The sequence below is a fragment of the Rhea pennata genome, chromosome 2, assembly GCF_028389875.1.
Source record: "Rhea pennata isolate bPtePen1 chromosome 2, bPtePen1.pri, whole genome shotgun sequence".
NCBI lineage: Eukaryota > Metazoa > Chordata > Aves > Rheiformes > Rheidae > Rhea > Rhea pennata.
This window is the reverse complement of record NC_084664.1, coordinates 49,554,075-49,579,397: the sequence shown is the minus strand read 5'-3', so window position 1 is coordinate 49,579,397 and position 25,323 is coordinate 49,554,075. Positions and strand designations below refer to the sequence as shown.

At 37.9% G+C, this 25,323-nt stretch overlaps 1 protein-coding gene across 1 annotated transcript in view; it reads left to right on the top strand.

Moving 5' to 3' along the window:
• ULK4 (unc-51 like kinase 4) overlaps positions 1 to 25,323 on the top strand; it is a 233,585-nt gene that overhangs the window by 147,409 nt on the left and 60,853 nt on the right. Inside the window, exons 32-33 of the mRNA XM_062569461.1 lie at positions 17,057 to 17,223; positions 18,927 to 19,025. Coding sequence (XP_062425445.1) covers positions 17,057 to 17,223; positions 18,927 to 19,025 — 266 coding nt within the window. The remainder of the gene's footprint in view (positions 1 to 17,056; positions 17,224 to 18,926; positions 19,026 to 25,323) is intronic.

Genomic DNA, 25,323 nt, shown 5'->3' with positions numbered 1-25,323 from the left:
GTGGGCAAATGAACTTTAGAATAATTTTCCTTTTAAATTAGAAATATCATAATGGAATATATGATGGATTTAATAACAGATTAAAATGTTAAGTTCTACCTACCATTCTATTTTAATGAAATGGTCAAACTGCAAGGCTCAGTTTAGTCACAAATCAGGGATTATATGTTTTCCTTGTAGTAAGAAGTTCTATTTGTGAAACATACCCTGTTACATGTGAAACATGCCAACATACCACAAGACTGCTTGACTGAAGCAAAATATTTTGTAATACTTCTTGCTTGATATGCCTGTGTAAGAAATAGTAAAACCAAGTAGATATGCTGCATGTAAATAAGTCTTACCTGTCTGACCTGGCTAGAATAGATGGACACCCAAGGGCTTACACCTGTTTGGAAAAACTACTAGCAGCTGTTTTAACAAGCTAGAACAGACTGGTTTTGACCTATGAGAAGGTTCTTTCTTTGGTCCAGACTAGTCTTAACTCATTTAAAAGTATTTGTAAACACCAGTGATATGTAATGGATCTTGGAGAAGAGAAAAGGAGCTGAATTCAGTTCTGGTTTACTCATTAAAGAGCTCTCGAATATGGCAGTTGTAGACGTGAAGAAGTGTCAAAGCAACCATGGGAGCCACCAATGCAGTATCACACTCATGGTGTTGTATGGCTAAGGCTTGACTAATCACAGAATGGATAAGTTGGAAGGGACCTCTGGAGATCATCTAGTCCAGCCTCCTCGCTCAGCAGGGTCACCTAGAGCATGTTAGACAGGGTTGCATCCAGATGGGCCTGAATATCTCCAGAGAAGGAGACTGCACAACCTCTCTGGGCAACCTGTGCCAGTGCTCCGTCACTCTCACAGGGAAGAAATTCCTCCTCACGTTCAGGCGGAACTTCCTGTGCTTCAATTTCTGCCCATTGCTTCTAGTCCCGCCACATGGCACCACTGAAAAGAGTTCGTCCCTGTCCCCTTGACACCCTCCCTTCAGGTACTTGTACACATTGATAAGATCCCCCCTCAGTCTTCTCTTCCCCAGGCTGAAGAGGCCCAGCTCTCGCAGCGGTTTCTCATAGGGCAGATGCTCCAGCCCTCTGATCATCTTTGTAGCCCTACACTGGTCTTTCCCTGGTAGTTTTGTGTCTCTCTTGTAGTGGGGAGCCCAGAACTGGACACAGTACTCGAGATGAGGCCTCCCCAGGGCTGAGGAGAGGGGCAGGATCACCTCCCTCGAACTGCTGGCAGCAGTCTTCCCAGTGCAGCCCAGGTTACCATTGGCCTTCTTGGCCACAAGGGCACATTACTGGCTCATGGTCAACTTGTCATCCATCAGCCCTCCCAGGTCTTTCTCTGCAGAGCTGCTCTCCAGGAGGTCAGCCCCCAGCTTGTACTGGTGCCTATGGTTATTCCTCCCTAGGTGCAGGACTCTGTACTTGCCCTTGTTGAACCTCAGGAGGTTCCTCTCTCCCCAACTCTCCAGCCTGAATGGCAGCACATCCCTCAGGTGTGTCAGCCACTCCTCCCAGCTTGGTATCATCAGCAAACTTGCTGAGGAGGCACTCTGCCTCTTCTTCCAAGTCATTAATGAAGAAGTTGAACAGGATGGGACCCAGTCCTGAGCCGTGGGGGACTCTACTAGCCACAGGCCTCCAACTAGACTCCGCACCACTGATGACGACCCTCTGAGCTCTGCCTTTCAGCCAGTTCTCAATCCACCTCACTGTCCACTCGTCTAACCCACACTTCCTGAGCTTATCTAGGAGGATTTTATGGGAGACGGTGTCAAAAGCCTTGCTGAAGTCAAGATACACAACATCCACTGCTCTCCCCTTATCTACGCAGCCAGTCATTCCATCGTAGAAGGCTATCAGTTCTGTTAAGGAGGATTTTCCCCTTGGTGAATCCATGCTGGCTACTCCTGATCACCTTCTTTTCTTCCGTGTGTCTGGAGATGACATCCAGAATGAGCTGTTCCATCACCTTTCCAGGGATGGAGGTGAGGTTGACTGGCCCATAGTTGCCTGGGTCCTCCTTCTTGCCCTTTTTGAAGGCTGCAGTGACACTGGCTTTCTTCCAGTCCTCAGGAACCTCTCCAGGTCTCCAGGACCTTTCAAAGATGATGGAGAGCGGCCTGGCAACAACATCCACCAGCTCCCTCAGTACCCCTGGGTGCATCCCATCTGGGCCCACAGATTTGTGGATGTCAGGCTTGCCCAGAAGGTCTCTAGTCCTATCCTCCTCAACCAAAGGAAAGTTTTCCTTTCTCCAGACTTTCTCCCTCATGTCCAGGCTCCGGGATTATTGAGGTCTGCCCTTAGCAGTGAAGACTGAAGCAAAGAAGGCATTCAGTAACTCTGCCTTCTCTGTATCCCTTGTCACCAGGGCCCCTGCCCCATTCAGTAGTGGGCCCACATTTTCCCAAGTCTTACTCTTGCTACTGATATATTTGAAGAATCCCTTCCTGTTGTCCTTGACATCCCTTGCCAGATTTAATTCCAAAGGCTGGATTAATGTTTAACTCCTAGATGTTGACATACAGATTGCCCAGTAGATTAGCATAAACAAATGCTTTTTGGAAGTCTGGAGATTTGTTGGGGCTCTCAGTCTCACGGAATACTCTAATCATGGTGGACCCTAATTCTCTAATAATTAAAGTTGCTACATCCTGAAGCAGCTGGTGGCACTACTGGAAGCTTTGAAATGCTTGTCTTTACTTCCTTCGTTATGCACCGATTTATTTATCATGCATCCAAGTATTATTCTATTACCTGTCCATCTGTCAATTTTGCTTACTAGTATTGGGTGAGAAAGCATCTCTAGGGGAGTCAGGAGAGGCTGGTTGCTTTTTCAATCACTTGAACAGCTTTATTTTTTTAAGGTTAGAAGAAAATAATGTTTACCTACTTTGAGAGGAATTGAGAAACTGCAATTATTTAAGCTTATAAAGCCTTTTGAGAGTCCCAGTTTGTACAAAATTAAAGTCCTATTCTTTATTTTTAGAAAAATTTCCTGTGATATTCCTACCTTTCCAGTAAATAAATCTATATATATATACACATATATATGGATTTTTACATAAAATACAACTTGCATATATGTCTTTATAGTTTTTTGGTTTTGTTGTTTTTTCTCTTGCTAGTCAGGATCTAATTGTGTTAACTAATTTGTTTAACTATTTGAGTTAAACTCAGTTTAGTTTAACTTATTTTTCAGAAACACTGCAATAAATAATATTTGTATTTGCATATCATATCTAAATATTCATGTAAGAATTTGTATAGGTAAATTTCTTTTGAAGTCTAAAGCTATAGACCCTTATCTATGTATAGATTTTCCACCATTCTAAGTCACAATATATTGTTTGTATTCTTGTTAAAGTTGTTTAGGCAAGTTACCATACCTTAACTGGTGTGTTTTGCCTTTAGTTTTTGGTTATTGCCTTATAGATTTAATATAGTAAATGATTACATGTATATTTCTACGATTACCAATTTACATTTTATAATAATGCACATAGGTAGTTTTCGCAAAGCAGCTGTGGGGTGTATGTCACTGATCTGCTGTAGTAACCTCTAGCTGAGGGACAGTGATTAAGCTGCTCTGACAAGAATGCATATGTGCAAATGCTCACCCAATGATGCAATTTAAATTTTTTAAATGCATTTCATAAATATGGTGCAATCACCTTTATTTAAACAATATTTTGTCTCATTTTAACTTAAGGTTTTTTCTATTCTTTTTTCTTATTAAGCTCTTTAAAATTTCTAAATCTAAGGGACATTTTTAAAGATTGGTAAGTGTCAGCATAGGCTTTTCCACAAGCACAACTAGGTGGATTTCAAATTTCAGTTTTTATCAAATTAGCATAACTTTTCATTTGAAGAGGCTTTAACTTAATAAACAACTCTTTTTTTTTGTTTGTTTCACAAATACGATCTAAAGTTTCTTGTAGATGTCTTCACATTGTTAGAAGATATTACATCAGTTAGCAACTTTTTCTTTTTTGTTTGGAGAAAAATGTTTACTTTCCTTTGAATTTTTCAGATGAACAGAGGAAGACATAGGATCTCTTAATACAGTCTCAAGTACTTCTAGGAGACTATAAAAATTAGGAATTCTCTCCCCCATTACAACCCACCTTTTGAAAAGATAAGGAAAAAAGGGTGGAAAATTCTTGTTCACCTGCCTTCATTTACTTCCAGCTTATCTTTCCTGAAGGCCATTCTTTCTTTGCTTATCGTATTGCATGTTGCTTACTCAAAAAAAATCTCACTTTTATTCCTGTGAGATGTGGCAAAATCCTATAAAATGTTCTTAATAGATTTATTCACACTTTCAGATCATATTTCCTAGCTATTATGCCCAGATGTGACGGTCAGCTTTTAGTCAATGATACAGCCATGAAATATGACTTATTTCACTGGGTGATGGCAAAAATGCTACTGTATGTGTTATATAGGGATTGAAAGAAACAGTGAAATTATCCATAATGGCTCAATAGTCTTTTGAAGCACATTTCTGCTGAACTGATTTGCCGTGTCCTTTCCAAACGTGGACAGATATATATTTTGGTCCCATCACCTAACCCACCATAACATGAAATGTGGGTTTATGCCATCATTCGACTTTGAAGAACATTTGAGAACTGTTATTCCTATGCATTTTCTTCAGAACTTGCTTTGAACATTGATGAATTCAGAGAGAATTCAAACAGCAATGCGAGAAGATGAATTTAGAGGCACTGTTTGTCTATGCTGTGAGGAGAAGCTGTAAATGAGATAAGGAGAATATGGATACAATACTCAAAGGAACCAGGTTATCAAGGCAGGCTAAGGGATTTTGACAGAAGAGATGGAAACAACAGCATCCCTCACAAGATTTTGCTTGCTTAGGCAGTGGATCAGTCAATCATTAAGCTCAAATCTCTGCATTATGAGATGAGCATGGAAACAGATATGCTCAGTTTGGACTGAGTGGAAAAAAAAACTGACCAGGGTGGGAGGTACCTAGCCCACCGCAGTAAAACTTACGATATGTGAATGTATGGTAATAAAAGGTATTCATATGATCCTGCTTGTAATCAGTTACAGTATTGCATTCAGAAGGCAATAACTGACAGGTATTGCAAATAAACTCCTAATTCAGATCCATAAAGCTAGTCAGTATTTACGCTGCCTATGACAGCCAGTCTCCCCGGCTGAGTTTATCCTGCTCTCCCAATTCAGTGGAACATTTTGGCAGACTAAGTTGTGCATGATATTTGACCTCTGCTTGCTGTGAAATTGGTACTTTGAGAACTTAGTTATAAATCTCTCATTTCTGCTATCTATTCCTTCTGCTTCTCTCCAGTTCTTGCATAATTCCTTGACAGTCCAGTTTTGCAGCTATCAGAGCTGCTTTTGCTTCATACAGTTCTAGACCCACAAATCTTCACTTTTTGTAACCTGCTTCCAGAGTCCTCCTTCCTTACAGCATAATCTTCATTAAACCTATTAGGATCTATCTTTTTAAAAGAGAGTTATTAAAGAAAGGAGAAGGACAAATCTATTTCAAACAGAGCAGAGCTCAACTGTTTATAAAGAGCAGCTACATATTGGTTCTATCTGCAAAAAATGTTAGCTTCTGTACTGAAACTTACTGGGCAACCCTAAAGCCGTTTGACATATCAGCTTTCTCTCTCCAAACCAGCAAAAGTGTTTCTTCACACGAACTGAGGGAAGTCCTACCAGACATGCCCTGACCCCATTTTTCTGTAGGTTACCTTTTGCAATCCTAAATTCTAGATAGAAGCAGTGACTTCTGTTAGATCTGTTGCAGAGCATGTTATTTTAGGAAATGCTGGGGTTATTACTCTATCGTTTAAATTTATTGTTAAATTTTGTCACCCTTGACATTTCTTTTTTTAAATGGAGATAATATGGGGGAGGAATAAAGGAGTACAAGCCCTTCATTGCAAAGTTCTTCCCCTACCCCCCAATATGTACATCTCATCATACATTTACATACATAGACATTTTGGACGCAAGTCTAAAAACATTGGACTTAATGTCTTTACTTGAACTTACTTTCTAGAATCAATGATCTAGGCATAAGCAGACTGGAGGAGAAATTTAGGTGCACAGGAACAGGGCCCAAGGCACAAAAGAACTGACACATGAAGCATTGCCTGACTACTACTAATAGGGGCGAGTTGGGGTGAAGCTTCTTGGATTGGAGGAATGCATGTTTATCACAGTGGTAAAGTTACTGGGACCTTGTAGCTCATCAGTGCATAATAAACTCCCATGTCCTGCAGGGCAGGTGTGCTAGAGGTGAAACAGTAGGACAGGCCTCGTACACCAAGCGTCTTTCACTGCTCTGTTGTACATCTTCACAGGGCACCAGCTCAACCAAAGGGCCCTAAAGCAATCTTCTCTGTTCTGTGGTGGCCATCTCTCCCACTGTAGTTGTAGCAATGCCCTTAACTTCTTTCTTTTGTCTGGAAGAAGTTAGTTGGCTCTAGAACAAAGCAGCGAGAGCACAGATTCTCAGCTAAGGCATCGTATCCACAGCAGGATCCAGTCTAGCTCCTTGTTGAAGGGGGTGGTGTAGTTCACAGTTTTGGTTTCAAAACTGGGTAGCCTAGACCAACATAGTGTAGTAGACCAACCCATTCTATATGATCTCCCAACAGTGCCCACACAGGAGCTACACAGAGGCAAAGAAGCATTCAAACATACACAGGCTTAAAATCCTTTTGGAGTCAGGACTGCCTCTAGGTTTAAATAAGCAGAGCTGTAATCGCAGGCAGTCAGCTCGTTTAGCTCAGTGCATTTGTTTGATGCTGGGATAGCTAGGGTCGAGTAGTTGTGCTGACAGAAAATGAAGGCTTTGTTGGTGTTGCTTGTACTAACGGTGAGCATTGGGTAAGGTGCTCTAGTTACAACCTGAGGTGAGAGGGGGACCACTGTGTGAGGGGTTTGAGCTCAGAGATCCTGGTAGGATGGTCAAAGATCACGGAAAGGCCAAAGTAGGACAAGTGTCCATCCTAACAAAACAAGACATAAGCCCGAACCACTTAATCAGAAGTGTAGTAATATCTGAGGTGAGACGTCTGTGGTTGGATTTTGGAGATTTAAGCAAATGTGGCCTTACTGGTGTGGCCAGCTGAGAGCAAATTAGAGAGTCTGCTAGTAAGAGTTTTCCTAACACTTTTTTTTAGAAAACAGTTAACCTAGTGAGTTCAAGTGTCTTATCAGGGCCAGCAATTTCTGTCATTGTGGCTATGGTTATCTGGTCTTAGTTACACAACCCCATTTACTGTCATATGATATCCTGACAGCAGTGTAAATCCTTTGGTCACATAAGTGTAAATATGCCAAGGCCACATCAGACAGTTGCAGTTGTCAGCTTTTATTTTTGTTTTGAACTTAACTGATAATATTGTAGAACATTACAGGAAATTATGTTGCAGATCCAGTTTTGTTGTAATAACCAGCAACAAATTCCTTTAGCTGATATTGTAGCCTTTGCTTTTGTGCTGTGGTCTAGTTGTAATAATTCTAGAAGACTCTTGCTTTGAAATCTAAGTATTTGCACTCAAGTTTTGGTCCTGTGAAAGGCTGATTTATATAGCCCAAGAGGAGTAGGAATAAATACTTGGTTTTCTTTCAGAGAGCAACATCTCTGCAGAGAAAAGTATAGCGTTTTTGCACTTATTCTTTACTGAATGTACGTAGGAATATTGATAATCTCTGTTTTATTTCTGCCTTTTAAAACTATTTGAAAACTTCAGAGAGTTTCTGAAGCCGAAGATCGTTGGTCCTTATCACTCTCAGTCCAGGAACCCTTGAATGCCTAACTGGAGCAATTAGCGCTGGTAACACTGTTCAAAGCTGTTGAATGTTGTCAGTTTGTGACAACAGTCTAGTGCTGGATCTGCATTCTAAAGCTGTTCATATCTGGACTGTACAGGTTTTGTCAAAAAAAGCAGCTCTCTAAGTTTGAATGTGGTCTCTCAAGGATTTGATAGATGGGGAACCTGATGCCAAGGCAGAGGTAGGTTTAGATATTTGAAGCAGATAAGCAAGGTTTAATCTTATGTGACAGCAGTCTCTTAAAATAGCAGTCTCTTTAGAAGAATTTCTGGTTCTAAATTAAGCCTAGGATACGAATTCCCTCTGTATTTTATCAAATGGTAATTGTTGCAGGCTTGATCTCTCTGAGCAGTAAGTCCAAAGTCTGTTCTGAAAATCTTACTGAATGCAAAGATTTCCTGATCTAAGAAAAATGAACAGATTTGAATCTGGTAATGCAAAACTTCTTGTCTGATTTTTGCCATTTATTTGAGGACTTTATGCAGCCTTTGCTTTTCTAAAAGCATAAGCTATATGTTAATTCACAGTATACAAGTGGAAGATTTCCCATGTAGCTGTGAAGCAAAACAACAACTAATATCTCAGTCCAGTTTTAGAGGAGATTTTAAAGACTGTTTTTATCTCAAAGACTAAGATTTACTGTTACATGTTTTTTTGTTTCTGATGTGTATCATCAAAACCTACTATTTGGAAAAACTCCTAAGCATTATCTAATTTCTGTTTGACAAAATCAAGAGATATTAGTTGTCCTTGTAAGGGATGTAGTAGGATCTATCAGGATCTGACTTGAAGTGTAGTATAACTGTGCTTTATAGTGGCATACCACCTCTAATATATCTTTGAAATATGGAAAAAAACACCTAACTGAAGAGCTGCTACAAAGCTTACTTAATATCAGCAGTAATATTAGTCAATCCAGACAATGTGATTTTATCACCGTCTTGTCTGTTCTTTTCATTATAGAAGATTCTGCTTGCAAGCACTGCAAAATTGACATATTAAAGGACTATGTCAAAGAAATTGTTTGAATGTGTATGAGAACAATTTGAGTTAGATATGTGTACCATTGGAGAGAGAAGTTTTACTTTAAATGTTTACCCCTTGAAGGTATTGCATTACCTCTACCTCCAACCCTCCCCTGATCTTCCAGCTGAAAGGGTCATTTGCATGTGAATCTGCTTCAGTTAAAACCGGGTGGGTTAAGGGAGGCTGCCCATTTAAGCAGTTTAAAATAATCTAGCATAGTTTGCTGGGGGAGACTGAGTACTCACCTTCCCATCCTCTCTCCTTGCCTCCCCAGAATTGTAGCAGTAATAACATCCAACAGTTGATCACTAGCAAACATCTGGAAAGAGCTAGTATTGCAGTAAACAAAGCATATGAAATGAATGTGTCAGGCAGCAACTAGTATTATATTCTATTGTACTGTCAATTATCTCTGGGGATGGTAGCACTCAATTTTATATCCAAGGCCTTTGTGCTCCCTGATCAACAAAAAAGGGATCTTATTTATGATATATATAATATATGCATTAGTGACAGCACTGCAGCACATCTTATGATTCTAATGGATACTAGATTTCGTCTCTGGAAAGCAAAACTTTAGTTTGAATAAATAAATTAAAAATAAATTTTTGTTGTGTCCAGTCCCACAGCCCTTCTGATACAAGCGTTAAAGTGTGTTCCAGTGGGTGCCGTTTTTTTGATAAATATCCAATTTTTTTGTCCAATTATTTTTGTGCTACCTAGCAAAGGTAAGAAACGGATAACGTTTTTGGAGAGTGTGATGCCAACTGTATGGTATCCAAACAACTCAAATCTGACTGCTGACATTGAGGCACTACTAAAGTCTTATCAGCAATCTGAAGGGATCTCTTGAACTATCCTTACTATCCTTAGTTAAATAGCGCTCTCTCATGTCAACTTTGGATTTTTTTTCTGACAGAACAAGAAACATTTGGATGTTCTGATAATTGTTTTGGGAAATAGTTATCTTCTGATCCTTCATTCTATTCCTGTTGAACAAGCAGGTGTTCATGTTCAACAAGTTACTCTCCTGGGACTGAGGACCCTCTCAGTAAATGTTGTTTAGAACAAACCCCCGCCTTTCAAAACTTTGATGTTACATACTCAGATGTGCTGTGAGCTTCATTTCAAACAGCTTGACTATGTTTTCTGACTTGATTATAATAGGGTTGAGTCATTCTGACACCAGAACTTGAATTCACCTGAAATTTTGCTACAGAAAGCTTAAGGAGATTCTAGGATAGAAAAATTCCCACCTTCTAATTTCTAAAAGCAGTAGCAAACTCCTAAAAGGGATCAGTGATCCCTTTCAGAAATGCTCTTTTTTTGTGTTTGTCATTATAACCACAGTTCTTTATGTAGATTAACTACAGTCTTGCCCAGTTTGTGTAATTTGTTGTATTTTACTGTTTTTGTACTGACCAGTAAGCATGTGGGCAGGTTTAGCTCAGTTGGTAAGAGTGTGGTGCTGCTAATGCCAAGGCTGTGGGTTCAGTCCTCGTATGGGCTCTGCTGAGGGTTGGACTAGATGATCTCCAGAGGTCCCTTCCAACCTGGCCATTCTATGATTCTATGTTTAGTAGTAGATGATTTTATTATTCCTTGATTATTCAGGAACTTATATTTTTCCTATCTTTTGTTATACTCAAATACTTCTTAATGAGAAAATCCATAAAGTTTTTTTAATCTCTCTGCTGTTCTAAATACCTGTTAATCTGAATCACCTGCATGATTGTTACACAGATTCAATTTTATAAGAAAGAAAATTTCTGTGTTGGAAGGATTCTCTTTGGCTTAGAGTTTAGCATAGTTCCCCTGGGAGTCATTAGTTCTGTCTTTTTTCTTCACCAGCAAAAGATGTCACCAATAAATTGTTGCCTCTAACAATAGCTGCCAAACTTCACCAGCCCTGAAAAGGAGAAGTAGAGCCATGTCAAGTTTCTGTCCTTGAATGTGTGATTCAAAACAAAAAAATTCTGCCACTGTGGATGTCAGTTGTATATGTCTCTTAAATATTTGAATTCAAGATAGTATAATGCTTCCTTGTCCACTAGCTGTAGTAAAGGTGATAACTAGCTTTTCTTTCCTGAGTGTCCCTCACAGTGTCCATTTTTGTGGATGTAAGGGAAGGATGGTGACTGCTCTGCCACTGTCTGTCAGTGCTCAACTGCCATGTGGAAGAAAAGCTTGAGATACGGACTGCTGATAAAGGGAAGCTCTGGACAGCCTTGACCACTGCACTGTGACCACTTAAAACAAGATTTTTGTTCCACACAGTCAATGATTCATTATTCAGCCACAGAATGTCCAGTAGCTTATCCAAATGTGCAAATTTTGCTTCCTTAAATACTAATAAATTTTAAGGTTAGAGTAGAAAATAATTTTCTGAGCAGTAGTCATAAATTGGTAATTTCAGCAGCCCCTTCTTTTTCTTTCCACAGGATCTGATATTAATGACTAACCAAATCTTGCATGATTCTGAAATCCGTAGCGTCCTAATTTTAGATCATAGTTTAGTTTTCACTCAAGAATACTGCACTGCTAATACTTACAAATTATTCTTAAATAACAATAAAAACAATGAACCTCTCTAAAAAATGTTGCTACCCTAAACACAGAATTTTCTTTAGACTAGCTATTTTCAGTTGTTCAAAAGAGATAGCTTTGCTACCAGGACTGTGGCACAAAAATCACCAATGAAGTCCCAGGTTTATATAGGTAAGTATGTTTTTATGAAGAGCCTTTATGGCGTAGTAGATAATTTTAGGTGCTTGGGTGCTGAGGAGCTGTTCTCTGTGCAAAAGAATCTATCAGACTGCTGTCCTGTGATTCTTCCAAGCTATAACTTTGAGTTTTCTCATTAATTTTAAAAAGACCCTGAAATATGCATGCTAGTTAGTCTGGCCATGCAGTTTCTACATTCCAAAATGTTGTTACCTTGATTTGTTTAAAAAACCAAAAAAATCAAACGAAAAACAGTCACCTTGAAAGTAAAAGAAAGAAGGAAAGTCTAGTAAATACGTACTCGGTAATACCCCTGGACAGTCAGTTGTGTAGGTGGGGTACAAACAGGGAAGAACAGTTCTCCAGAGATGGATGTGAAGTCAGGAACGAAGAGAAACCTTTTTGCCAGGCTGTGGATTTTACTGAGTGGCTGGTTAACTCCGTGGTAGCATCATTAGGGGCAAGTGCACCTGTCCTAACTTTTTTTTCTACAGGAAGCAGACGGGCTTGCTGAATGCTTTAATTGCTGCTAGGCATGAAAGAAATGCCTAGAAGATTGCTTCCCAGGCTCTCTTTTGATGTTTCATATGACTTGGAAGTGAAGATTTCTTTTCCCTTATCCATCTTGCAAATAGTTGAGAATAAAATACCTCATCTCTAATTTTCATTCCAGAAGGCATCACGGCACATTCTATCTGATTAGCTGTATCATAGGCCAAAAGACTCCTTTTATCTTTCAGAAAGATTTGTAAAACACAAACATAGTCATCACAGTCCATGTTCGTAAAACACTGTTAACTACGTGTTCAGTTCAATGCAAGGGTCTCTTTAAGCAGGAAAAATACTCTGCAGTGAACACCAGCTTTGTCAAATGCTATAAAAGTGAGGCTAGGAATTTTGGATGCCATCCCTTTAATATAGATTATTAAACTAGAATCGCAATTAAAATGGTTTCTTTGTAATTCTAACTATGGTAGTTTGTCAATACAGTAATTCCAATATTTAAAAAATCCAAATTTTGTCACACCTTTCTGCAAAATTTGAATAGCTGAGGTTTAATAACTCCACTGAGGTTTGTTATTTTGAAAATATCCTTACTTTTACAAATAAATATAAGGCATAGCTAGTGCACTGTGAAGCATTATAATAAATTTAACTAGGCTGTGAAGTATAAACTATATGATGTGATACCTTTTATTTCAGTAGTTTTTGTGTTTGCTGAACTTTTGCAAATTAGCAGAGTAAAAAACTGCAATAATTAGTAAGATTCTGTTTATATCTCTTAATAAGAAATGTCTAGCTGAAAGAAACAATGATGCCTAACTTTAATATGTGTAAGCTGTCACTAACACATTCCTCTTGACAGGGTGGACTATTGCCAACATACTTGGAAGTTAACATACTCAAAAGTATGTGGCTTTTTTTCAATGGAAATCTTTGATTTATTCCAGTTTAGCTCTCAGCTATGATACATAATTCAGATTCAGATCCACTACTTTCCAAGTTCAGGGGTGCATGGAGTGTGCCTTTTGACTCAGGGCCTATTTGACTTTCTAATGAACAGTTGAGAGTTATTGCATAAGAAATAAATATCTATTAATTGTGAATCAGAATTGTATAACACGAAGTTTTTGAAGTTAAATATTGTTTTAGGCTTTATTGAAAATTAAGAAGCATGTGGTTCTTGAATCAACTATAAAATCTAACAAAAAATCTGTGAAGTATTGCTTTCTAAAATATAGACAAATACAGACATTACTATGCAGTCTTTATATTATGATTCATTGAATTATGAATACAGTTTCCTTCTTTTTTTAGAATTGCGTCTCTTTTTTTTTCAAACTATCTGGTTTGGGATTAAATTGTTTGGGATGCTGATACATATTTATCTTGATCTTTGTAGCTACCTTTAAGTAGTTTGGGTACAGTACCAGTGGCTGTTGAACTTCCAATGAATTTTGACATGGTCACTGTAAATTATACTGGTTTCCCTACTTTCTCTTTTGAGAACAAGGAATGTGTGTTTTGTCTTGTGGTGTAAGCAAGGAGTATATTTACACGTCTGCAATTGTGGCCTTCAATCTTCATTTGGTTATGATACAGAGTGCTTTAAAGGGTATGTCTAAAACATTATTTACTTGGCAAGAGGTCCATCTGTTTTATTTTTTATTTGAGGAACCAAGTGTGTGATCCATACAGAAATCAGATAGTGTGTTAGGGAACATTTTGCACGGATGTTTTGTTTTATATGTCTATGAAGTTCTGATGTATTAAATTTTCCTAAGGTATTTTAAGTACAGGAAGAGATTTAAGGCCAAAAGTTCCTAATTTAACATGCCTGTCTTTGTATCTATAACTCTGTGTGCACATGTATTTATCTATGTAAAATACACTAAATCCAGTGTTTTCATTAACTAAGTAAATGTGAAGATTCTGCTGCATTTCAAGTGTTCAGAAGCATATTTTGTAGTATACGTCCCCTTGAATGCAAACAGTTCAAGAGAATAGAATCTGTGGGATTATATTCATGTGTGGATGGGTGAAGAGAAGGCTGAGTCTTCTCTTTACCTTCTCCTTCACTGAACAGCAGACGTGAGCCACTTGGGAGAGAGACAGTCTGGGGCGGCCAAGAGAATAAACAAGTTGTTCTCTCTAGAGCGGAGGAGGACAGGATTGCAAATTGGAGTCAAAGATCTTTTTGCGTTGTTGACTACTAGTCATTTTCTACTTAATGCTGTTAATGCAGAGAGGACTACTGCCTAAAAGTTACTGCTAATAACAACACATACAGTTAGGTTAGGTCTTCTCAGTGTTAATCTCCAAGTCCCTCTCTAAAGGTTGTATGTAAGCCATCTAGAAATAATAGGAGTGACTCACTCATTTTGATGTGGCTGTGGGTTTTGTGGTCATATACAGGGAGAAACAGACTGTACTTGGACATATCCCTGCAGGAAATTTTGCAGACCTCACTTTGATATGGACCAACTTTTACTGGACTGTTTTCTTAGGTTTATTCTAACTTAGCCTGCATAGACTAACCACAGGTTTTGTATTGGGTAAACATACAATTATGTCTGTTTATTTTCTTCTTGGTGGGTAGTGGTGACATCACTGAAATATGGCTCTGCATGCTGTCTCATTTTTGTTTGAAATGTTCAGAACTGCAGCAGAAACTGTACTTAAAAAAAAGGAAATTAAATGTGCAAGATTAGACTGGTATGATTTTGAGAGTCTAGTTATGCAGACAAAAAGCAGGAAATTCAAAGTTTAGCCTGAGCTGTAGTCCATCAATCAAACTGTTGTGGAAGAATAACACTAATAATCCTGAAAAACATGAAAGATGTGAGATTTAAAAAGAGTGCAAGTCTTAACAATCCTGACCTGTTACTGTATTCTAAAGGAATGTTTTTGCATGTAGTTTCCTTAGAAAGGTGAGGAGGGGAAGAAACGGGGAGAAAAATCTTTCATGGAAGTTTAGTTAGTTAATGGGGCAGCTTTCAAAGCAAAGATAGTTAGGCACCTCACATATTTGCCTGCTCTCAAAACCTTAATAGTATAATTACTCTTTGTTATTCTATAATGTCTTATTTTAATCTCATACTTTTATGTTTGTAGAAATGCGTATGATTACTTCTTAAAGTTAAACTCATTAAGGCAGCTCTGTACTCGTAGTGTTTAGCAATTGGTTCTATAGCAATGATTGTTCTGAGGTTTTAAACTCAGAGCGGTTTAAAATATAGTTTAAAAAATAACTCATGTATTTTACGCTCATCATCTTTGCAGCACTACTGTGTACCTCTGGGATACACTTCAGTCATGTTTTCATACATTTTTGATAGCCATGGGGACTAGAGTCTTACGGAAGTTCTCAGGGAGTTATACGAATGCAGAGACTTCCATTCAGTATTATGAAAGTTGCAATGCAAATATGTGATCTGGCAATTCTAGTGCTGAAATAATGTATTTTTTACTAATATACATTTTTCCAAATGGCAAAAGATTGGTGGGTTTACAGTACACCTTTGCAAGAGCGCTGCTGCGGACAGTGACTCTTGGCCTCTTATCCCATACCCTCGCTCAGAGTCAGTGTTTGCAGCGTGCTGGAGGTGACTCAAAGGAGCTGCTTGTTAAACTGCTCTCTGTTCTTTCTTCTCTTTTCCATCTGCAAAGAACTGGAAAACTTTGGCAGACATAACTCAACTGTACTCTAATTCCTCATCTATGAAATAGAAGAGGAAGTAGCAGATGAGGCAAGGAACTAGGTAGGAATAGCTGGGATAGGAAGTGCTACCGTAGTCCGGTCTATGCTGCCGCAGGAGTTCATGCCTGGCTGTACTGAGATCAGTCATCAGCAACAGTGAGTCTTTCTGCTCCTCAGCTGTGAGCACAGATCTGGCAGCAAAATCCTTGTTGCGCACCTGTTCAGAGAACTGCGGAGACCCACAGTGCTAACAGCAGTCATACTGAGTACCAGGCTCACGGAAATTTCACCCGTGATCCAAAATGGGGTGACACACCTCGCAGGATGCATCTGTTGCTTGAACTGCTCTGCTTTGTAGTTTGCTTAGCAGATTTTGTTGTAGCGGTAGCTGTTCACACTTGGGCAGGGAGGGAGGGCAATGTATTGATGCAATTATAATGCATGTGCTTAAAAGGGCTGGCTGAAAATACTTACACTTATTTAGGAAAATCAAATTCTTTATTCTACAGAATCTTGACTGAATGTTCACAGCTGTCTATTTGAAGCTAGCATTCTAGCAATTATTTTATTCTTTTTGCCTGCTTTTAACGTGAAAATGTTATACTTCATTATAAATTCAGAATTCTTTTTAATGGTAGCAGTTATAGTGATCAGTGAATATTGGAAAATGTAATATTTAGTATCATTGAAAAATACAATTTTATATAATGCTTTCAATACTATAGATGTTATCCCAGAGAAACTCACAAGAAAGAGGTATTCTTCCATTACAGTAAGCATAATCCTGTTCAATTCTACAGAAAAAGCATATGGAGAAGGTTGTAATTAACTAACCACTTAAGAGAGAAAACTTTAGGCTGCAGGCTTGATATAGTTGCCATGTCGTTCTGTAACAGCTTGGAGAAGCTGGTAACTTCTGACCAGGAGCCATATTATGCGCTTACATACCAGCATACTATGGAAAAGTTAATGATTCTTTGCAGGTTTTTATTTAGTACGTTACATAATTCTCCATGCGTTTAGCAAATTTGCATCGGTTTAGCTCTCTTTATAAGCTGCCCCAAATGAGAAATAAAAAGGAGAGGTAACTATAATAAGGATGAAAGAAAAAGAAAAAATTTAATAAATATTCATTATGTGTGTGAAATTTGGTTTTATGCTAATCCGTTATTTTTAACTGTGCTACCTTCAAAATTGTTTTTCTTTTGATTTTTTTTCTTTTTTTTTTTTTAATCTTACTGTCTGTATAGGACTGGCTCATCACATCTGTAATCTCCTAATAGAAACTATGGCTCTGTACTTGGAGGCAGATGATAAAAGCAGCACCAAGACAGCAAATGCACTGCTGCTGTCCTTGCTTGACATTTTGCACTGCATGTTGATGTATACAGCAAACATTGTACGCCTGACTTTACAGGTAATGGAATTTATTTTCTGGTGATCACCATCCTAAATAATTCTTAGATTCCTTCCTGTTACCCTAATGAAAAATTTCTCAATTTAAATCTAAAATTTTTAATTTTATTAAATTCTTAGTTTGGATGTAGGAGAGCATGTGTTTGCAATTGCATGTCACTCTTTCATGCAGTTACTTAGCTAGAGTGGGTGCCTCACTGTGAGCTGAAAACACAGATTCTAGCCAACTGTTTCCTTTCTGGACTCCATAAATGGCTTAATCTGACATTCTATTAGTGATAGTTCAAAGCATTTTCCTTCAGTCCCTTTTAAAAGAAAAGGATTACTCCGTAAAGAAAAAAAAACAGTTCTTACTATAAATCACACATGATTACTATACTTGAAAAGCACACATATCCTCTATACATGTACTCAGAAGTATTCTCTTACACTGCTCAATTTGTCCTCTAATTATAAGTCAACCAAGACCTCTTGCTCCTTAAAAATGGAACACAGAATTTATTCAAAGAAGTTACAGATTGCTCTTAAGAAGAAAAAAAAGAAGTGTTCACCATACTTTTTAGATGTAGTGTTAAACTAGTGAAATGTTTGCCTTGTTTTTAAATGCACTGCTAGATGCCTCAGTTATTCAGCTGGAAGTGATTTCTATTTAGGCTAAAAACACTTATTCTTCATAGTGAGTTTTTATGGTCTTGGGATTATCTGGAGAAAAATGGAGAATCCTAACAGGCCCAGCATATCTCAAGGGCAGAGATTCAAAAGATTTGCAAACAGGTTGTATTATATTTCAGGACAGGGCTTTGTTTTTCTGAAAAGCTCCTGCTGTGGCTTTTAAAGAAGATTTAATGTATGAAGCAAGTGTTAAAAACCCACTTTTGTTTTCACACAGATTTTGATAATCAATTGTATTATCAACCAGATATTTTGCTGAGATATTTCCCTTATTTTTTGGAAAAAAACATAATATAGATAGATGGTGTCATACCTTTGTCTTTTCTGAGTCCTCTAATACCATGTAGAAGGTAGTGCTTTGCAAGTTCTGTAATGGGTTGCTCTTCTATGAATCTCTTTGCAAATCAAATTTTATAGGCTATTTGCTGATTGTTATATTGTTACCAACATTCATGTAATATTAGAGAGCTTAATTCTGTACTTGTGCTTGGTATAACAGTGTTGAAGTCAATTAAGCTGGAGAACATGTATGAGGAGAGACGATCTCCTCATAGAGTTGGGAGTCAGGAGGGCAGAAGTGGACATCAGTCTGAGAATTTTGTTTTTAGTTGCATTCAGAGTTGTTGCTTATAAATGAAAAAATAGGATGATTTGTTAATGTGAAAGTATACATGCCATATTGAAATAGAATTCATATACATGAAGTGGAGTGTATAGGCATACGTATATGGTTTAGAGATATTTTTTATATATAGTTCATAGCATTTTGCTGAAGAAATATAAAGTAGGTCAGCATATTTTGTCAGTTCAGAGTGGGCATGACAGCATGAGTCCCTTTTGCTTTGTGCTTATTGTTACAAACACAGTCAGGGTATAACTGCTCATTGGGAGTCTAGGAATACTTCACTAAAAAAGAGTGTATAAGTCTCCTTCAAACTTCCATTCAAACCTCTACTGCCTAATGGGCCTTATTTGTTTCTCATAACTGAACACTCACCAAAGCTGCTTTTATTTTTATCTCATCTTATTAAGGCCCAGAAATCTGGCACAGGAAGGGACACACAGGCTGCTGAAGACCTCCTGCTTATCAATAAACCCCTGACGGACCTAATTAGCCTGCTTATTCAACTGGTAAGAATTTGCTTGTTTGTAAGTCCACTGAAATGTTGCTGAAGTTGAAATTATTCATCTGCATTCAGCATCTTAGAGTCTATTTGCTGGGTTTTCATTGTTTTTAAGTTCCTAGTACAAAACAGGGAAAACGAGAATTTTATAATTTATAAGGAATTATAGGTTACAGTGACTTAAAAATTATAAGTGATATTTGAGAAGGTGTGTTGCAAGAGCAGAAATTGGGGATGGGTGTGTGCAGATTCTCAGCTGGGATATGTAAGTACAGCTAGGTGTTGGCCCTTCAAATTGAACTAGTGATCATTGCGTAGGGAAAGGATGATATTCAGAATTTGAAAACAGTAAGTGCTGATATCCTTACAGAAGTCATTAATTTGATTTTAATGATGGCTTTCATCACAAGTTGCTTGGTTTTGAGCCCTCTGAGTTTTTTTTGTTTTGTTTTGGTTTGGGTTTTTTTAGGGGTTTAGTTTCATTTTAACATGATCCTAAGGAGTTAGGACTTGGAAAGATCTCTGTTAGCCTATGAACAGCTTTTTTGTCTGTCTGTCTGTTTAAAGTCAATCTTTTCCAGACTTTGCTAGATATCACAGTGCTGCACTGAAACCTCCACAGAGGACTATACTGTGGTCCTGACACATGCCACTAGCTTAGCCTCCATCATACTGTGCCAGAGATTTATGCTGGCTGTGTGTGTAATGGCTTAGACCAGAGGAATGCTTCTTGAGCTGGATAGGGCTTTTAGAGGTATGTTATACTACCTCAGCCTTTAAGGCAACACAAAATCAGCAGAGTGATACCTGAAAATAGTCTTGTGGCATCAAACTGTCCTTTTTCAGGTTGTTTTTCTGAGAGGCATTTCAGAATCAGTGAAGAAGATAGCATGTATTTCTCTGGAGTTATAGTATGTCCCCTTCAAGCCCAAAGCTTTTTGGAGTTGTTCCTCATAGTTTTGCTACAGGTTTTCAGATATGAATACCTGTAGTCCTTTAGTTTTTACTACCTTGTAGTACAATCTATCATCTTTTATGTTGGGAAAGAAGGTGTTTCTTTTTTTTTCTTTCTTTTTGATTAATCTTCTGCATTACGCTTGTTGCAAGGTTCTCCTTTGATGGATTTATTATAATTAGCTATTGACAGAGGCTTTTTGGAAATATTCACTGAATAACCTAAAAGAGTAAATGAATTTCAACTATATAATATTTCATCCTTACCAATTGTTTTAGTTTATTTTCTCTTAGTTTTTTTTAAATCACTGTATATAGTATAAAAAGTAAAACATGAATGGATCAAATGTTTCTTTAAAGTGAAACTAGACATAAATTTAAATTCCATTATGTCCCCAAAGAGCAAGAAATTAGAAGCTAAACTCTACTCAGCTTATACTACCTGGAAGTCTTTTGTAAGTTTTTAATTAAAGGATAGGATAACTGTAAGTTAGCATGTACTGATTAGATTCTGACTTGCCCCTGTATTTAGAAGCATGGCTGCAAATTACTACTGTGTTTTGCTTTGTTATTTATTTCTTCATATGTCCGTATGTTGAGAATGCTTAGTGAAAAAACCTACTGACTTGCAAGTAAAGAGGAAAGATAATTGGTGCTTAATCATTTTTTTTATTTTCTAATTTTGTTAAGTATTTTGTAAAAGTGAGATTTTTCTCTTGTAGTAAATATGTAATATTCTTTACATGCGTATGTTGAATTGGATTTATGAAAGTTATTTCAACTAGCTCTTTGTTAAATTTTGTATCTTCTGTCTATTGCTGTATTAAACTTTCCTGTGTAAGATGGGAAGAGTTTGAAGAATAGAATAAACATTTTAAAAGTTAAGAAATATTTGTTAAAAAAAAAAAGCCTCACACTCTAATTTCCGTTTCATACCTTTGATCTGAATATCTATCTGTTCTTAATCTATGGATCAATTTCAAATTACAAAGAACTTCCAGTTTTTTTCGTAGATTACAGTAACTCATATGAAGTTAGTCTGTAGAACCAACATTTCTAATATTATATGGAAAAAGTCCTGTGAACTACTGCATTAGAAAGTAAAAATGAAATTTAGACTTCCCTAATTTCAAACATTAAATAGCTAAAAGAACATTTCTTGAAACCATGTAAGATTCTTCATTAGATTTGGTGTGATCTTTTTTTCTTTAATGTTAGCCCATATTCTATTGTTGAGGTATGAGCAGTGGGTATTTTTGAACCAAAACATGTTAATCAGCAGTTTATTATGCATTATCATGCCCTTAAAGATGAATAAAAGATGAGACCCTCTTTAACTATTCTTCAGATCCCTTTTGTTCCCCCTATGACTTGTCTGCAGTGACTGGTCCATAATCATCCTTTATTTCTACTGCCCTGATTATCTGAGCAAAAACTTTGCTGGAAACTGTGAATATTAACAAAAAATTGAGATTTTTTTTCAGTTAGTAGAAGAGATGCTGAGAAGTAATGGGGCAGATTTACCTCCTAATATTTGTAGTAGGGGCACATAAAGTGACCCTCTGGTAAGCGCTGCCGACCGCAGGTCTACAGTTAGCATGCGCTAGGCATTCATCTGTTATTAAGAAATGTCTTTTGGGGTGATGTGTACAAAAAAAATACATTTACATTACATAATAAAGTATGTAATACAATAATCTCTTTTCAATATGCAGAACATTTGCAAATTTAGCGTTGTTTATTTCTGAAAATCAGAACACTCTCAGATGGCTGGCATTCATTCCCACAGAATGATGGATTGACAGTACAAAATGATAGCTAAAGTGCTTTAGTACAGCATTTGTTAAAAGTGTTTTCGTGTCCTTTCTTGCTGTACTTACCTCCTGACCAATCTTGCAAGGAGCTCTAAGTCATCTTTCAGTTGTGGGTATAGATGCTTTAGAATCTTTCTGAATCTAAACAGCTTAAGCTCTTCAAAGTCCTTATCTCCATTAGCTGGTTGTGTTTAGATGTAATTGTTTTATTTGGTTTGTGTTAAGATCTCAAGTACTAAATTTCAAGAAAGTGATCCAAACAGTCCTAAAACATTATTTTTGAAGGTACTGACTATAGCACATTTGAAAAAAATCTGTGTGAACATGTAAGCCTATCAGTCCAAAAGTGAGGACCAGCCACCTGTGAAGGTATGCAAAAGTAAGAAATATAAACATAAGAGTACAGACATATGTGCTTTCATTATGTGTTGGAGGACATAATCTACAAACTTCTTGGTTCACACATGATTTTTTAGCCATTATTAAATATTGCATTCACATATGTCAAAAGAGCACGGTTTGTGTTTCAGTTCCAGTCTCTGGCCTCAGTACTGATTCATCGAAACATAGCTGTAGCTTGTCATGGAAAAAGTCATGTCATGTACTAGAGAGCACAAAACATTTAGGGCATGATATTTTAGGAGCATTCAGTATTCAAAGACTATTATATGAAGATTTAGTAGATGCCATCAACCTATGGAATTAAACAGATTTATATTAATTTAATGCTTGTGTGGACTTTCACGTACCTTTGTGTTTTTCATCATAGTGTGAGAACTGAAGTTACTGATAGTGCAAACAGTACTACTGAGAACAAATTAGTGCAAGTTTTACTGATAGAGAGGAATGGTTTTATTCTTTGCTTTGGTTCAGAAGATGTAAAGGGAGAGGCTTGATTTAAAGAAGGTTATACTTGCATTAAACCAAGAACCTGTTAAACTACAGTATTGTTCATTTGATAGGAGTCATCCATAACAATACTGAACTATAGTTTTTAATTTAGAGGCATCCAGTGCCAGCAGCCCTACTCCTGCTGGTACAGACGCCCTTGCACACACCAACACATGTGCAGACACACACACACTGTGGATTCCCTCCAGTAACTGGATTTAGACAGTCTACACCGTATCCACCTCCAACAGAGACGTGCACACATATACAAACAGGTCTCTGTCGGCCTCCAGACCCCATAGTCTCTCCAGCAGTTGGTCTGGACCCACTGGTAGCCAAGTCTTCCCACTGTCTCACTCAGAGACACACATATGTACTTGGCTCCCAAGCCACGTATCCTGTTTGCCAGCTAGTCCAGCTTGAGATTCACTTGTGATCGCACACTGATACACCTGCCTTCACCTGCTCCAGCTGCTGGTACCACAGACACATAAGCCCTGTGACCTGTGGTCTAACTCCAGTTGCTGGCCCTTAGGGCTGCACATACCTGCACATAGAATAGGCAGTCCCATCACCCAGGAAAAGTTAGAAAAAGCTTAATGGAAAGATAAGACTGCACTAATCAGGCATAGGGCATGACCAGACAAGCATATGACCAGCAGCCTGTTTTCGTGCAACAGGGCTATTTTGTCCTTTACCTTTATCTTCCTACATTTTTTTCCTCCACAAACCACTTTGATCCCTCCCTTTCCCTTCCTTTGGTTCTTCCCCTAAACTTCCCCTAATTCCATTTTGTACAATCCCCAAATGTTGTTCTTTGGCATCCCATAGTAACCCATAGGCAACGACCCCCCTCACTCTGTGTGGTGCTCTGGAGAGCCTCTCCCATTAACTCATGGTGATGAAGGTCACCTCTGGCCCATCGCCCTCCTGCGACAGCCCTGGGATGAGTCAGGGCAGAGGCTCTGTTTCTCTGACTGCTCATTGGGGTTCCCTTGCCTGCTGTTGCCCCTCTGTGCTCCTTTGCGTGTGCGCAGGTGTGTGACAATGCAATCATAAATAGTTTCAACTCTTTAAATAGGACTGAGTTCTTGGTACCCAGGTCTTACAGTATGTTGCTCCTAGTGCTTTTGGATACAGCTGTAAGAGCTACAATATAAGCTATGGCTTGGATTTAGAGCTACTCTCAGTCACTGTCTTTATGGTTATTCTTAGCATATTGTAGCATGCAAGATAATGAAGAATACGTTTGCACTGCAAGAAGAAAGGGAATAGGTGATTCATTATTTATTTTCATTTCTAATTTGTTATGATGACTTTTAACATGTTGTGTCTTGTAGTGGGAGGGGGATTGGGTTTTGTTTATATATATTTGATTTTTTCTTGACTATTTATTTATATATATATATTTATTTTAGTTTCAGACTTCCTTAGCTAAAATCTGAGAGGGATGTCTCTTGCAGATCTCATTCCCTTTCCCTGTCCCTCTCTGCACAGTGCCTTGATGCTAGAGTTTGCTGTCTCTGGTGAAATCTTAACTGGAATCTAGGAGGAATATTTTGACTGCTTATTTATTGTTTTCTTCATGTGAGCCTTGGTTAGGGATATCTTTACCCCTCTCAAGATTTCTAAGCCAGGAAAAGGAAACAATGCTCAGGGGAGAGAAGAAAAAAGGTTCTTTTTCCCTATCCCAAAACTCTTGCTTATTCTTTTTGAATCCTTACCTGCCACCACTGCGGCCTTGCATAGGAGGAATTTGTGACTTGCGTCTGAGCTGAAAATAGGCATGACAGAGAAGCATCTGCTGCAGTTAGATTGTATTGACAATATATGGGGAATAAGCATGCCTGGAGAATATCAGAAGTGCCAGTAGAGGTCTGACGCCCTCTCATCCTGGAGTCAGACAGTTGTTTACTCTGTGAGAGGCGTACCCACTCTGGTAAGCAGTAAAAGCCTTTGTCCTTTTGCAGATGGTAGCCCCTTTATACATACTGGCACTCGTAGATTGCTTTACCTTAAACCGTACCTGGCCCTTGACTAACTGCTGACAGCTTCTTGTGCCTTGCTATTAACACAGCCAATTAAAACCAGCATTGAAATGAAGTATAATGGACCTCTCAAGATATAAGTGCTCCTTACCCCAGGGTCATACAAGTAGACTTAGGCTAACCTTAGCCCAAGTTGTGCAGACCTGCCAGCTGAACTTTTCTGTGTTTAAGTTATGTAGCTATGTAACTCTTTACTATTGTTTTGAGGCAACTTTAGTTTCTGCAGTTAAAAACTAGTGCCTTAAATGTGGACCAAAGTTACTGAGTTTAAATTATTTTCTCTGATCTGCTATTTCTCTCTGTCTTATCATATTTATAGTTTCTTATGTCACCTTGAATAATTGCTTTCACTCATTGATATTTATATCCTTCAAGTAGATGATTATTTCCTGCCCCATTGACTTATCTATTTATTTATTTGTTTATTTTCTTTAAGATATACATGTTTATCTCTCTTAATAATCCCCCCAAAATCAATATGAGTTAAACCTGAAAATGACAAAAACTTAGAATCAATTTCTCCCTCCTGTAATTGTGATTGAGTCTATCACTTAGGGCATAGCAAAGCAAGTGTAAGAATCCTAGATTGCATGTAAAC